This window comes from Marmota flaviventris, chromosome 3, assembly GCF_047511675.1.
Source record: "Marmota flaviventris isolate mMarFla1 chromosome 3, mMarFla1.hap1, whole genome shotgun sequence".
NCBI classification, from domain to species: Eukaryota; Metazoa; Chordata; class Mammalia; order Rodentia; family Sciuridae; genus Marmota; species Marmota flaviventris.
Genome location: NC_092500.1, coordinates 143060386 through 143073730, shown reverse-complemented (window position 1 = coordinate 143073730; position 13345 = coordinate 143060386). Strand labels below are relative to the sequence as shown.

At 35.5% G+C, this 13345-nt stretch overlaps 1 protein-coding gene across 4 annotated transcripts in view; it reads left to right on the top strand.

Annotated features, from left to right (window-relative positions):
• The window catches only part of Snx25 (sorting nexin 25), a 123217-nt gene extending 111627 nt beyond the window's left edge, over positions 1–11590 (top strand). For all 4 annotated transcript variants that reach the window (XM_071610491.1, XM_071610490.1, XM_071610489.1 and 1 more), the window contains 6 exons: positions 592–756; positions 2577–2694; positions 5879–5945; positions 9041–9222; positions 9976–10076; positions 10995–11590. In XM_071610491.1, coding sequence (XP_071466592.1) covers positions 592–756; positions 2577–2694; positions 5879–5945; positions 9041–9222; positions 9976–10076; positions 10995–11075 — 714 coding nt within the window. In that variant the 3' untranslated portion in view covers positions 11076–11590. The remainder of the gene's footprint in view (positions 1–591; positions 757–2576; positions 2695–5878; positions 5946–9040; positions 9223–9975; positions 10077–10994) is intronic.
• Positions 11591–13345: the final 1755 nt, after the last annotated feature.

Sequence of the window (13345 nt, the reverse complement as noted above, 5' to 3'; positions counted from 1 at the left end):
GATCACAGTGAAATGAAACTGTTGCTGGCAGGCAGGGCCACCATGGAATTCAGAAGTTCCTTTTTCAGCAGACGTACAAAGTCTGAACATAGCCATGAAAGGTTGTGTAATGGTATTCATGAATAATTTGCAAACATTTAAGTTACCCAAACACAGATGAGTGAATGTTATCTTTCAAAGGCAGTGGCCCCTGAGATCTATGAGTTGTTTGTAAAGTAGAAATTTTTTGTTGCTCAAAGTGGTACAGAGTTGAGTGAGTTCCATCATCTGCACAGTATTTCCTACAGGCAGTGATTAGGGAATTCACCCTGGTGAGGATTATTTGCTATTAAGATCACTGAGAATAGATCTTATATATAGTTCATTGTGGAGAGAAGGGGTTAAGTTCAGAATTATGATGAAAGTAAATTCATGACACAATCAATTTTAACCTAAGTGTCCCTCACTTTTAATTTCCTTTCCTATGTCTGAGTTGCTACTGCACATATCCATGCCAGTCTTCTGCAGAGTATGTGTTTGCCTTACTTGTAGTAGCTCCCAGCAGCACAGATCATTTCTTATCTAGAGTAATTAATCCTCTTTCTTCTGCAGAAGCTACTTTCAGATGAAAGACTGTGTCAGAGCGAAGCACTTTATGCCTTTTTGAGCCCTTCTCCTGACTACCTCAAGGTCATTGATGTGCAGGGGAAAAAAAACTCTTTTTCATTATCCTCATTTTTGGAAAAACTTCCCCGTGACTTCTTCTCCCATCAGGAGGTGAGTGCTCCAAAGGCTACCACTTTTGTAGCATGTTTAAGTAGATATTTTTTTGAAGGCTGTTTGAAGTAACAGAATCTTAGCAAATGCATATTACTAAGGAAGGGAAAGAACAAATGCGTCCATCTTCAGTTATTATCTCTGTTATATTTTGGGTCATCTGCTTGTCTTCCCCTATTAATCACCTGGATAAGTTAAGATGCATAAATAAAATGATTACTAAACAAGGTGAATAAGTGAACTGTGGATGAGAAGTTCCATAGGAGACAAGCCCTGGGGATGGGGAAGCAGATTGAAGACCGTCATTATGGAGTAGTTGGACCAGTACTGAAGGTTCAGAGGAAGGATGTGTTTGTGGGATGGTCAGTAGGTCATTGGACTAGACTGGAGGGTTTCTGTGGTGCTCTAATGGAAGAGAAGGCAGGGTTCATGTCAGGCTAAGGAGTTTAAACTATCTCCAGGAGATAGAGAGCTGTGGAATATTTTGAAGCAAGATGAATATGTCAGCAATATGTATGAGTAATGGAATGAATAGAAAGAAACTGTAGATATGTTCAGTCTCATATTCTAGATGTCAGGCTCTTGACTCATGTGTAGGTCACTGAGGCCCCTTGTTTGACTCTGTAGCAAATTGCATAAAACCATCTCTGAAATTATGCTGCTTCTTAGTCCATTGGCAAATGCCATGCCTCTTCACCAGGATTGGCTTAATGGGTTTGCATAGAGGAAGTGGCCATGAAAATGTGCACATGGCTTTACCACCTTGTGAGCCAGGAGATCCCTATGTGTCCCATAGAACATATCCACACCTCTGTTCAGGTCTATGGACCTGCCTCCCTCCCCAGCTACTGTCCCACCTCTTTCCTTCATCTGTCTAGACTTGGCTAGTTTACCTCCGTTACCTCCCTTTTATGCCAGAACCTCTTAGAATGGCTTAAGCACTCTGAAGGTACTATCTGAAGGGGTCAGTAGCTTCCTCTACTGTTCACCTTCCTCCCACATCTTTGAAGCATTCGATGTTGCTGGAATTCTGCCAAGCTGTTTTTAGAGAACTCCTCCTTCTTCCAGAAATTCTCCTCAGTCTTTTCCTCTGTTCTCCTGATGTGGTCCAAAGTCCTGTCGGCTGCTTGGTTCCACGACTTGGGCTTTTTCCTCCGTGCAGACGAGAATGACTTCCTCGGCTGTCCTCACACTGGCTGGTGTTTGAATGTCTGTAATAATACTTCATCCAATCTGGTGAAAATAGCTGCCTGTGTATGTATCAGTCTCTCCAGGTGGCTGTTGGCCAAGAAAAGTCTGGATCCACATTGCATTCATTTTCACTAGCCTGGTGCCTGACATAAGAAATTTTGAACTGAAACTTGCTGACATGCAGATCAGAAAATGAGAATAGCTGAAGTACAGAATAAAAGCTTGAAGCAGAGCTTTAAAAAATAACTGCATTACTTTAAAATTCACGTATTTTTAAAAAAGCAGTGAATGTAAAATTATTTGTTAAACTTTACTTTTAAAACTCAAAATGGTTTTATTTTTAGAAAACTCTAAATTGCCTATGCACTGATTATTAATACCATTGAATGTTTTTTTAATTAGCTTATTTTAAACTTTGAATTAGGCTTTGGAATCTTACTTTTCCCTGAGGTCAGACAGATTTTTGTCCTCCACATTGAAAAATAGATAGATTTTTGTATAAAAGTTGAGGGATTTTATGAAGCTAAAACATGAGCAAATAGTTTGGAATTTATATTTGAAGAACAACAACAACTCTGTAATTTTCTTGGATAAGTGACTTGCTTCCTGTGGCTTTGCTGTACCCCTAGGAGGAGACGGAGGAGGACAGTGACCTGTCAGATTATGGTGATGATGTGGATGGGAAGAAAGATTCCTTGGCTGAACCATGTTTCATGTTAATTGGGGAGATTTTTGAACTTCGAGGAAGTAAGCCTCTTTGTTATTATTTAGTATTATTTACTGATTAAGTGGGACTAATTTAATGTCTCCTTATTTCTGAAGTACGATTGATATGTATTTATATTCATGTATTTATTGCCATATTACTAAAAATTATACAAAAACTATTTTGCATAGAAGAATAATACACAATCTTGGCTAAAGGTGCAGTTTTGATGCTAGTATAGCATGTGGCCAGGGACCTATTTTTTGGACCTATTTTTTGGCCTCCTTTCTTCCTTTAGAGCAGTAATTCTCAATGTAGGGAGTGGAGACATTTGGTGATGTCTGGAGACATTTTTGGTTGTCACAACTTATGGTGGGGAGTACTGCTGGCGTCTGGTGTGTAGAGGTCAGGGATGTTCCTGAATATCCTACAGTGCACAGGACAGCACCCCCAACAGAGTTAGCCTGTCCATAATGACTAATGCTGAGGCTGAGAAATCCCACCCTAGTGATTCTGAAGGAGATATACTTAGAAGACACAAGGGCTCTATATACTCAGATTAGCATCTTTTCCCTGGGAGCAAAGTTGGTCCTACATTTGTTCCTAAACATGTCACTTAAAAATTCTTAGCAAATGAAAAAGCTCTGTTATAAATTTGAATACATCATGTGTCTTTTAATCCTTAGCATCTACAATGTCTTATCCATAATAGATAATCAGTAAAAATGCCCAGATGCATGCACTAATGAGTAAATAGGCAAGAAAATTTTAAGTGCCAGAATTATCTTTGATCATTGGACTTTTTCTTCTCCTAAGTCTAAGCTAAGAAGATATATAATTTTAATCACTCTCCCTTTGAGTGCATTTAGAGAAACAAAAATGTAGAGATTCTGCCTTCAGTGAATTTACACTAACAGGAATCCAAAAATGTAATTTACATTAAGCAATAGATGAAATTTATTTCTACATTAAAGGCAGAGATTTATATGTAAAGAGGTTCATTTTAGCATAATTTAATTAACAAAAATTAGAACTAAGATAACTTTAGAGGTGGGGGATGGACAAGGTAGTTACTTAAGAAATATCCAGGGCAGGGGTTGTGGCTCGGTGGTAGAGTGCTTGTTCAGCACATGAGAGGCACTGGGTTCAATCCTCAGCATCACCTAAAAATAAATAAATAAAATAAAGGTATTGTGTCCATCTTCAATTAAAAATATATTTTTTAAAAAGAGAAATATCCATGAGATAGAATATCATTTGGGCATTAAAAATTCCTTCAAATAAACTGTCTATAGTCTTTCCATATTTTAGATACTTTTAAGGTTGCATTGATGTTTATCATAATGTATCTATAGAAAAAGAGATGTACACTGATGTTTAACTTGATTCAGTATAGAAAAAAAATAGTGCTCAATCTAAAGTCTAACTCTCCCTCATTGAAATCTGCATATGAAGTCATGAATCCTCCCAGTTTCCCATTGTGGGTATAAAAATGAGGACACACTATACAAGCCATTGTTGGTGTGTTCTTTTTGATAGGCGCAGAGAGATTAGTAGGGCTCAAAATGCTCTTTGTATCCTGCACACTCTCCATCAAATGCCTGCTCAGAAGTACATTTGGTTTTGCTAGTGACATTTCAGAGGGGAATAAATAGAACATCCTTTATAATGAGGTGTGATATATTTGCCATCAGCAAAATCCTTGTGCTGCTGCAGCTGCCTCTGTAGCTTTGAACAAATGAAACCTTGAAAGGAGACATGGACTGTTTTGTTATGGGGGTGGTTGGGGACTGGAGAAGGATAAGAAATAATAGTAGACAAAGAGAATATCAGTGATGAGAGAGAATATTTAGCAAAACCAGTTTTGGTTCCTGCTCTTGTTCAGTATACAAAAAGGAGCCAGTAATATAGCCTTTTCTATAGCCACTCTGCAGTCAGGCATTCCTTCTAGAGCGGCACTGTGCTCACACCCTCTGGGTAGAGCTACCTCTTTTCTGCCCTAGAAAGGCAGCCTGAAGTTATCATCTCTGACAGAAATGCTCATCCCAGCCTGAATGCCACCCTAACTTGAACAAGTCTACATGCTTGGTAGCCTTCCAGCAAATTCCATGAAGAAGCTTAAGGCATTTCTGAGACCTGGTTCTGACTCTCATACTTGACTTTTTCCTAGAGGATTAATACTACTTTAACTGGACATTTAGAGCCATTCAAAAAAAAATTGAAAGGACTTCAGAATGTTTTAGTCTAGAGGCAGGTCTGTATTTACTCGTGTGGCTGCCCTTGTGCAAAGGCATGTGTGATTTAGTCCTTTAGGTTTTCTTGCTGGGTACAGGAGGCCTGTACTTGTGGCTTCATTATAGCCAAGTCTGAATTTCTCATTTCCTCATGTGTCAGTAGCCAAACATCACAGTAGCTGGAGGTAAACATACAAATGAAAAATGTAGTTTATATTCCAATTGGTGGGTGTAATATATTCTCATAACATTTTTCTTCACCTATAAAATATATCTCTATGTTAATAAGAAAAGTTTAGGCCCTTCACATACAAAAAAAAAAAAAACACCTCAGAGCAAGTAAAAAAAGTGAACACTAATTCTTTCCTTCTTTAGATGGAAAAAATGAGGTTCAGAAGGTTCAGAAAAGGGGATATATATACTCAGCTGCTCTCAGAGGCAGCACAGGAGATTGCAGAATCCCCATCCCATTCAGGATCCTCACTCTTTACAGTTCACGATTCTTCCCCCAAACACGTAAAATATGTAAAATACACAATATACAAACTACTACTCAAATGCGAGCAGTTCAAACTGTCACTTCATTAATATTTCACAATATTTGTCAACATTTTACTACAGATGTTTCTCATTCAGAGCCATGTATTAGCAAATTTTGTTCAGCTATCCAGTCAGAAATCGGCAGTAGAAATCACACTGTCTGCTAAGGAACAGGCATTGTTGCCAGTATTCATAAACACAGGAAGTAAAGTACTGTTTGTCCCTGCTAACCTAGCTCTTCTGAAGCCATCGAGAGCTACAAAAACTCTTAGGTTTCTTCTCATTAGGTGCTTAGTGAGCAGAAGTTTGGTTAGCTAGATCCAAATTCTGCAGAAAGCATAGTATCAGGTCTACAGTTGAATTAAGTGGTAAGATTTTATGCTTTGTACAGCTATGAAAATGTCTTAATTGTGATATCCTATGATGAGTTTTCCTTTGATTTATATTTTAGTGTTTAAATGGGTGAGAAGAACATTAATTGCTCTCGTTCAGGTCACTTTTGGAAGAACCATCAACAAGTGAGTGTTACAAAATTAACACTTGAATCTATGCCCTACTGAATAGTCCAAGTACTGTATAGTATAGTACCCACCTGATGATTTAACTATAAGTATCTTTCTCTTACTTTATGTTTCTGATATGATTCTAAAATTGGATAGGGAAGAAAATATCTGAATTTCTCTTGCAGAAAGCATGGTGAATTTGATGATAAAAGCTTGAGTTAGTATCAGTATTCTGACTGACAGTGGTCAGAGGATTGGGTTCTACAGAGCTCCTTTTTGATCAAGATGACTAGTTACTGTCATATAATAGGAATTAGACCAAGGTTTAGACACTAAGCCATAATGAAAGTAGGATGGGCATTATATGGCAAATATTTTCTTAGAGGGAAATAAAACTGTGTATTAACTTTTTTAGAGTTAAGGTAGCATTAACATGTCAGTCCTTCTTGTTAACATCTATTATCCATGGTGGGGGTATATGGATCTATCTAGGCCATATGTAAATTCTAATCTAAGTTACATTATCCACATACATATGTATGTATACATACTTACATATATGTTTACATCTTTCTAAACTTCATAAAAAATGATCCACATTTTGGCCACTTATTTATGAAAACCCTGAGTCTGTTACTAAAAACTCATTATCAATAATATTAGTTTCTAGGAAATTATTGGAATTTTTAGTAACTGCAAAATCATGCAGTCACTAGAAGTCAAATTGAAATTATTAGGTAGGTTCAGTTCTGAAGGGGGGTCTCAAAGATTAGTCTAATTCCTCATTTTATCAGTGAGGGAACAGAATCTAAGAAATTATGTGAGTTATATGAGATTACCAGACTGGTCAGCAAACCCAACTTGGCCTCCTGGCCTGTGCCTGCTCACTCAGCTATGTCTCAAGAGCCTTTGGGCCTGAAATTTGGAACTGCTATTATAAAAATCTTTTAAATAGTAATTCCATATCCAAAACTCTTCAGGAGATAAGCATTATGACTTCCTGCAGAATAGACATGTGAAATATAAAGTCACTTTTTTTTGTATGGTAAAATACATTTTAATATGAAATTGTCAGGTTTTCCCATATGAAAGATTAATTTATTATTAAATATTTATGTGAGGTTAACATAAGAGCTTTACCATACAGAGTTATAAATTTTTATAGGAAACAAAGAAAATTTGTTGCTCTTTTGTACAGATTTTCAAATAGAATATGTTTTCCTTGTGGTCATAAACAAAAGTTTACTACTTTTATTTCTAAGATTTAAAAAAAAGTAGTTTAAGTTGCATTCAGGCCTTGTTTAGGTGACCTAGAATCATAGGCTTTTGTTTTAATCAGAAAAATGGCCCCTTTTACTTACCGTTTCAGTCTAAAGCAAACCTCTTAACTCTGGTGTTGACAAGCATCAAAGAAATTTCCAGAATGACCTGATTTTTCTCAGTACTTGAGATTTTCTAATTTATTTTTCTAGTCAGTTTCAACAAATCATCTATACTTTCCCTTGTTCCTTTTTATGATATTGGCTCTTAATTATAAAATGAGCCGCTGTAGTTTGTGAGTGGTGAATACATTTGGCAATTATTTTCAAGAAGATAGAGGAGAGACTTGTAGAAAAATTTCAGTGATCTTTTATCAGATAAAGACTTATGGAGCACCTGGCACTTTGCTATTTTTGCCTTTAGCAGATAATAATACATAATAAAATTATGCAGCAATGTAGGCTAGGCCTCTTGTCTTGTACCAATCGTGGTCTCATATACTAGAAGCATACGAAGTTTCTTCCAGGTCTTGGCTCATAGAAAAATCAGACCTAAATTGACAAAAATGCATAGGTGATGTCTTTTAGTAAGGGTCACTGAATTTTAAGTTGTAAGTTGAAGTTTTTACTTCATTTCTTCATGGAGTGCCAGTGATTAACCCAAAAGAAAACTACAGAAAACGCAATGCTGGCATGATAGAGATTGTTTTAGGAAGGTAAGCAGGAAAGTCAGCAGATTCTTTCTGAAGGCAGGAGTTCCACTAAATTAATTAACAAAATTGTTTTACTTGGTCTAGATTTGAATTGCACAGTTCTAAGCAATATAGATGTACAGTTTCAAATACAATTCATTGCAGTTTGACTCACAGTAGAGTCTAGACCTTCATTCAATAGTGATTGACTACCATGTGGAAAGAACTACTAGGCTTGAAACATGTATTTCAATAGCATTTCTGAAACCCTCATGTTATTCACTTAAAAATCTGGTTAGAAAGTCAGATTCCTTAAGAGCTTTATGATTTATTATTGTTCATGAATCAAATTTGAAGTTAGGTTTTTCTGGCACTAATAGTCTAAGATGATACTTTTTCCCATCTCAATAGAAGCTTTCTCCTCCCAACATCACTACTACTTCTGGGCTCTCTGAACTTTGTTTACTTGCCTCTGACAGCAGAAGACTTGTAGCCAGTTAAAATTGACTACTGAAATAAGGCTGGGTGGAAGACCAGTGTAACCAGATAAAAACCATTTATGTATATCTGCAAGTCAAACATCTGCCCAATTTTCATTCCTATGGAAATTTGCAGTTTGCTAGATGGTATTATATCTTTGAAAGAGATAATCTTTTCCCTTGCTCTGAGCATGTGAGATGCTTCCTCTGGGTTGGAGCATCCTGCCTGGTGTTGTCTTCCCTAGTAACTCTTAGAGACAACTAGTGAACAAGCTTGTTCTCCTCCAGGACTTCAGGGGCACAAGGAGGTTTTGCAGTCCACTTTTAACCATCTTAAAAGGGAACTTATATTTTCAGTTTATAATGCTTCATGGAGAAATTAGTGCATAGTGTTATGCATAGTTAGTAATAAGCTTCAAAAAACAAATTTCTCAATTATTATCTATACAGATAAGAAGATAAGACACATGGGCACCAATAAATATGTTGACTCCAGGAATGAGTGGTCATGCAAATTAAAAATAACATTCATGGCCAGGATTTAAAGATGGAATTCCTAGTTTATTCATCAAACATTTAGATCAGACTATATCTTAACCTATCCATTAACGAATGCCTTTTGAGAACTGAGTGTAAAATTTTAAAAAACTTCATGCAAACATTCTTCTTTCTCTTAAAAGACAAATCCGGGACACAGTGAACTGGATTTTCAGTGAGCAGATGTTGGTTTACTACATCAATGTTTTCCGGGATGCTTTTTGGCCAAATGGGAAATTGGCACCACCAACCACAATCAGAAGCAAAGCACAAAGTCAGGAAACAAAACAGAGAGCACAGCAAAAGCTACTTGAAAACATTCCAGGTGAGGCCTGGGATCTCAACCTGAGAGCTTAGAGATAAAAAGGGAATGTGAGCCCTATTAAGATCTTCTCATGAGGCTGGGGCTGTAGTTCAGTGGCGGAGTGCTTGCCTCACATGTGTGAGGGACTGGGTTCAATCCTCAGCACTACATATAAATAAGTAAAAACATAAAGATCCATTGATGACTAAAAAAAATTTAAAAAACAAACAAAAGATGTTTTTTATTTATATCTCTCAGGAAACATTATTTGCAATTTTTTAAACATTATTGTACTTTTAAAAGCCATTTTTTGTCATTTGTTAATTCATACTGAGAATCTTAAGTTTTAACTAGAGAAATGTTTTAGAGCAAATAGTAAATTTTGTGCTTTAGTAGAGGTCAGGCTAAAGTGTACTGTAAAATTTTAAGAGTATTAAAAATATATTGATTTTAATTGTTTAAACTAGTAGTGGCAGTATATTACAACTGTAGTTTTTTTTTTTATAAACGCCTTATATTGAAAATTCTAAATAAACTTTTTTTTAAATATTTGAGAGAACTGACCATTCCTAATGCTTCAGTGCCTTTGTTTACTATGTATGTATCATGTGATATATTCATTGTGCACATTATCAATAGCAACACAGAATCAAAACTTAGTTTTTCAGGGCTGGCCATATAGCTTAATGGTAGAGTAGTTACCTAGCATACACAAAACCCTGGGTTCAATCCCCAGCACTGCAAAAAATTAAAAAAAAATACTTAATTTTTCAGATACACTCCAGAGCCTTGTTGGACAACAAAATGCCCGCCATGGTATAATAAAAATATTCAAGGCACTGCAAGAAACAAGAGCCAATAAACATCTGTTATATGTGAGTAAATTAAAGTCTACCAGAAAAACTAAGCACTTCTGGGATTTTATATTTCTGTTCACATATTGGAGTAGATTTTAATCCATTACATTCTATTTCTTCTTCCTTCTAACTCTCAACCCATGTTTTCTGCTTCATTTTTGTTTCTATCTCTTCATTTGGTGAAAAAGAATAAAAGTGCCCCCCAGTGCTTACAGCATTCTCAGCCTTATATTCTAGCTGTCTCTCCTGACTTTTGATGCAATATTTCTGCCTCCTCTGTTTTCTTTTTCTTTTTTTTAACTTTTTAAAAATTTCTTACGTACATGACAATAGTGGAATGCATTACAAACATAATTATCCATTCACAACACCATTTTTCGTAACTCTGTATATAAAGTATGTTCACGCAAAATTATGCCGTTATACATGAGATCTCTTATTATTTTTTTTGCATTACAATTCTTAATACACCTTTATACCACAATTTATCATATCTCTGATTGTATATAAAGTATGTTGACACCAAATTCACATCTTCATACATGTATTTTGTATAATGATGAGGGTCTCCTTCCACCATCCATGCTATTCCCCTTCTCCCTCCCGTTCCCTCCCACCCCTATTCCCTATCTGAGATAATCTTCCTCCCTTGCTCTCCCTCCCAACTCCTCTGTTTTCTTAACTTCAGTAAATCAAATTTTGACCAGTCACTATTACCAATATTAAATATTGTTGATTTATTTGACATGGTTAATAAGTCATAAAATAATCAAGTTTATATAATATTAATTCCTTTGGTTTGAGAGTCACTTGTTTACTGAGAATAATCTCAGAATTAAACTTAGACTTTTCTCTTAAGACATAGATATTTATTTTGAGGAAACCCTTGGAGTAAAAACATACCTTTCTACTTTTTCCCCTTCTTTCTCGGTACAGGTGTTGATGGAGTTGCTGCTAATTGAACTGTGTCCTGAGCTGAAAACTCATTTAGATCAACTTAAAGCTGATCGAGTTTGAGACTGCACAAATAAACCACCAGAGAAATGTCTGTAATAATAGACATGAAACATTTTCCTCTTTTCCACAGAGGGTCTGACTGAGAACATATTGATTTTTATTTTCGTTACCTCCCTCTAGTTTTATGTGAAATAAGCAGAATTGGGGGGAGGGGTCTTGATGCTGTGGTAGGCAACAGGAAAAAAAGAAAACCTGTTTATTAATTTTTAAGTAATAAAAATACTTTCAAAAGTTCAACAATACTGATTGAAATACAAATGTTAATATGTGATAAGAAGCTAGGAAATATTTTAAATATTTATGAAAACAATTTTGTTTTAAAATGAACTATGAATATTGTACAGCTAATTTCCTCACTGAGGATTCTGAACATTCCTATGTTATTTCATGTGTACTGAAGAACATTGTTGTGCAATGCTTTGTGTAAAGTTATTGTGAAAATTTTATTGTCTTTATTTTTACCAAAGATTTCCCATAGTTTGAAGCATTTGAAGCAATAAAATATAAAAAATGAATCACAATGCTTTATATTTAAGATGCATATCTCAGAGAGATTGAAACATGTGGGGCAGTCTACATATTTATTGAGTGCCTTTTTTTCTAGACACAGAATTAATGTGAAACCTATGACTTATAATGCATAAAAAGAGCCAAATTAGTGTTTTAATGAGGCATTAGGGAGGTAAGATGTGAGCTGAACCAGGAGGCAATTAAGATAGAGAGACAGGAGTGAAGTTCCTTCAAGGAGTTTAGGAACCTGATAATCATCAAATCTTAGAACTACAGCAGGGCTTTAGGGGAGATTCAGAGTACATATTTTGTTTTGTTATTGATAGTGGGACCATGGACAAATCAATCAATTTTCTTGGGCTCCGTCATCTATTAGGGAGTGATAATAAAATGTCTTCTCCCTAATCTTTAGAACTATTGAAAACAAACAAAAAGGTACAAGTTCAGTTTAAATCCATAAAATAAGAAACAAGTTCTGAAAGATAAATGATTGAAACCTAGTACACTAGATTTTATCTTTGAGACTCTTCTAATTAATCTCTTTGATCCTTTTTTTCAAATGAAAATATTTGACATTTCAGGAAAACCCAAAGTTGGCTACTTACAACATAAGAATTATCCTTCAAAGGGATGTTGAAAAGAACATTTAAAATACATCCAGGGGTGAGAAGTAATATGAGATTGCTAAACCCAAAGAACTCATATAACACAGTAACTGGAAATGTCTGCCCTATGTATAACTCTATGTGATTATTTAAACTGTAGTTGTTAAGTTTATACTGCAAATGACAAAAAAGTTTTGATATCTCAACATTTATTATTAATTCTTATTTTTTCACATGATATCAGTTATAATGGGTCTTACAGAAGTTTTAGAGTAATATTCTAGAAGCCTCAGCTCACTTGAGTTAAACTAACTCTACTCACAGGTTAAGGTATATACATATCACTGTTTGCGGCACTAGTAGTTTGTAAGTAAGTGCCAGGTCATCTGCCTTCTGGTAACTACAGTGAACTGAATTTTTAAATTCTATGTTGGGTTCACATTTAGGCATAACATTTTACTACACATGACACATTATATCCTTATATTTGGGCTTTCTGAAGCCTGTTTCTTCGTTTTTGCTGGCTGTTTGAGTACTGGAGATCAAATCCAGGGCCCCGTGGGTGGAAACCAAGTGCTTTTCCAGCCCTGAGGTCTGTGTTTTAATGGCAGTTTAAAAAGTGGTCGTTACTTTGGGTTGAAGAAAGATAGTAGATTTATTAAATGTGCCATGAATTCAGCATTTACTTCTTTATTATGTCCCTAGTTTAAGACCAGCCTGAGCAACACAGTGAGAACCAGTCCCTGTTTGAAGATTCTTGAGGAAAAGTTTTAGGAACCAGATTAAGTGTGGAGAAGAGAATACTGGTTGGGAATTTGGATCTTCATATGGTTGAAGGAATATTGTATGGATGGGATTAAAGGTTGCAAACCAAGTTTATATTGTAGAAAAGATTTAAGTGAGATGTTTTGAAATCTTGTAATGAACTTGAGACATTGAACAGTGTTACTGGGATCTCATAAAGTATTCAGTAGTGATATGAACATGAGTTTCAAGGATGGTTTAAGTGTATAATTTTTGATATACAAAACATGACTGAGATATCTCACAGACCTAAATTTCCTCCTGAAATTTCTTCCCTTTATCTAAAGACAAAATAGAATTCAAGAAATACAAGCAAGTCAGAGCATAAAACAAGAGCAAGTTACTTTCTGC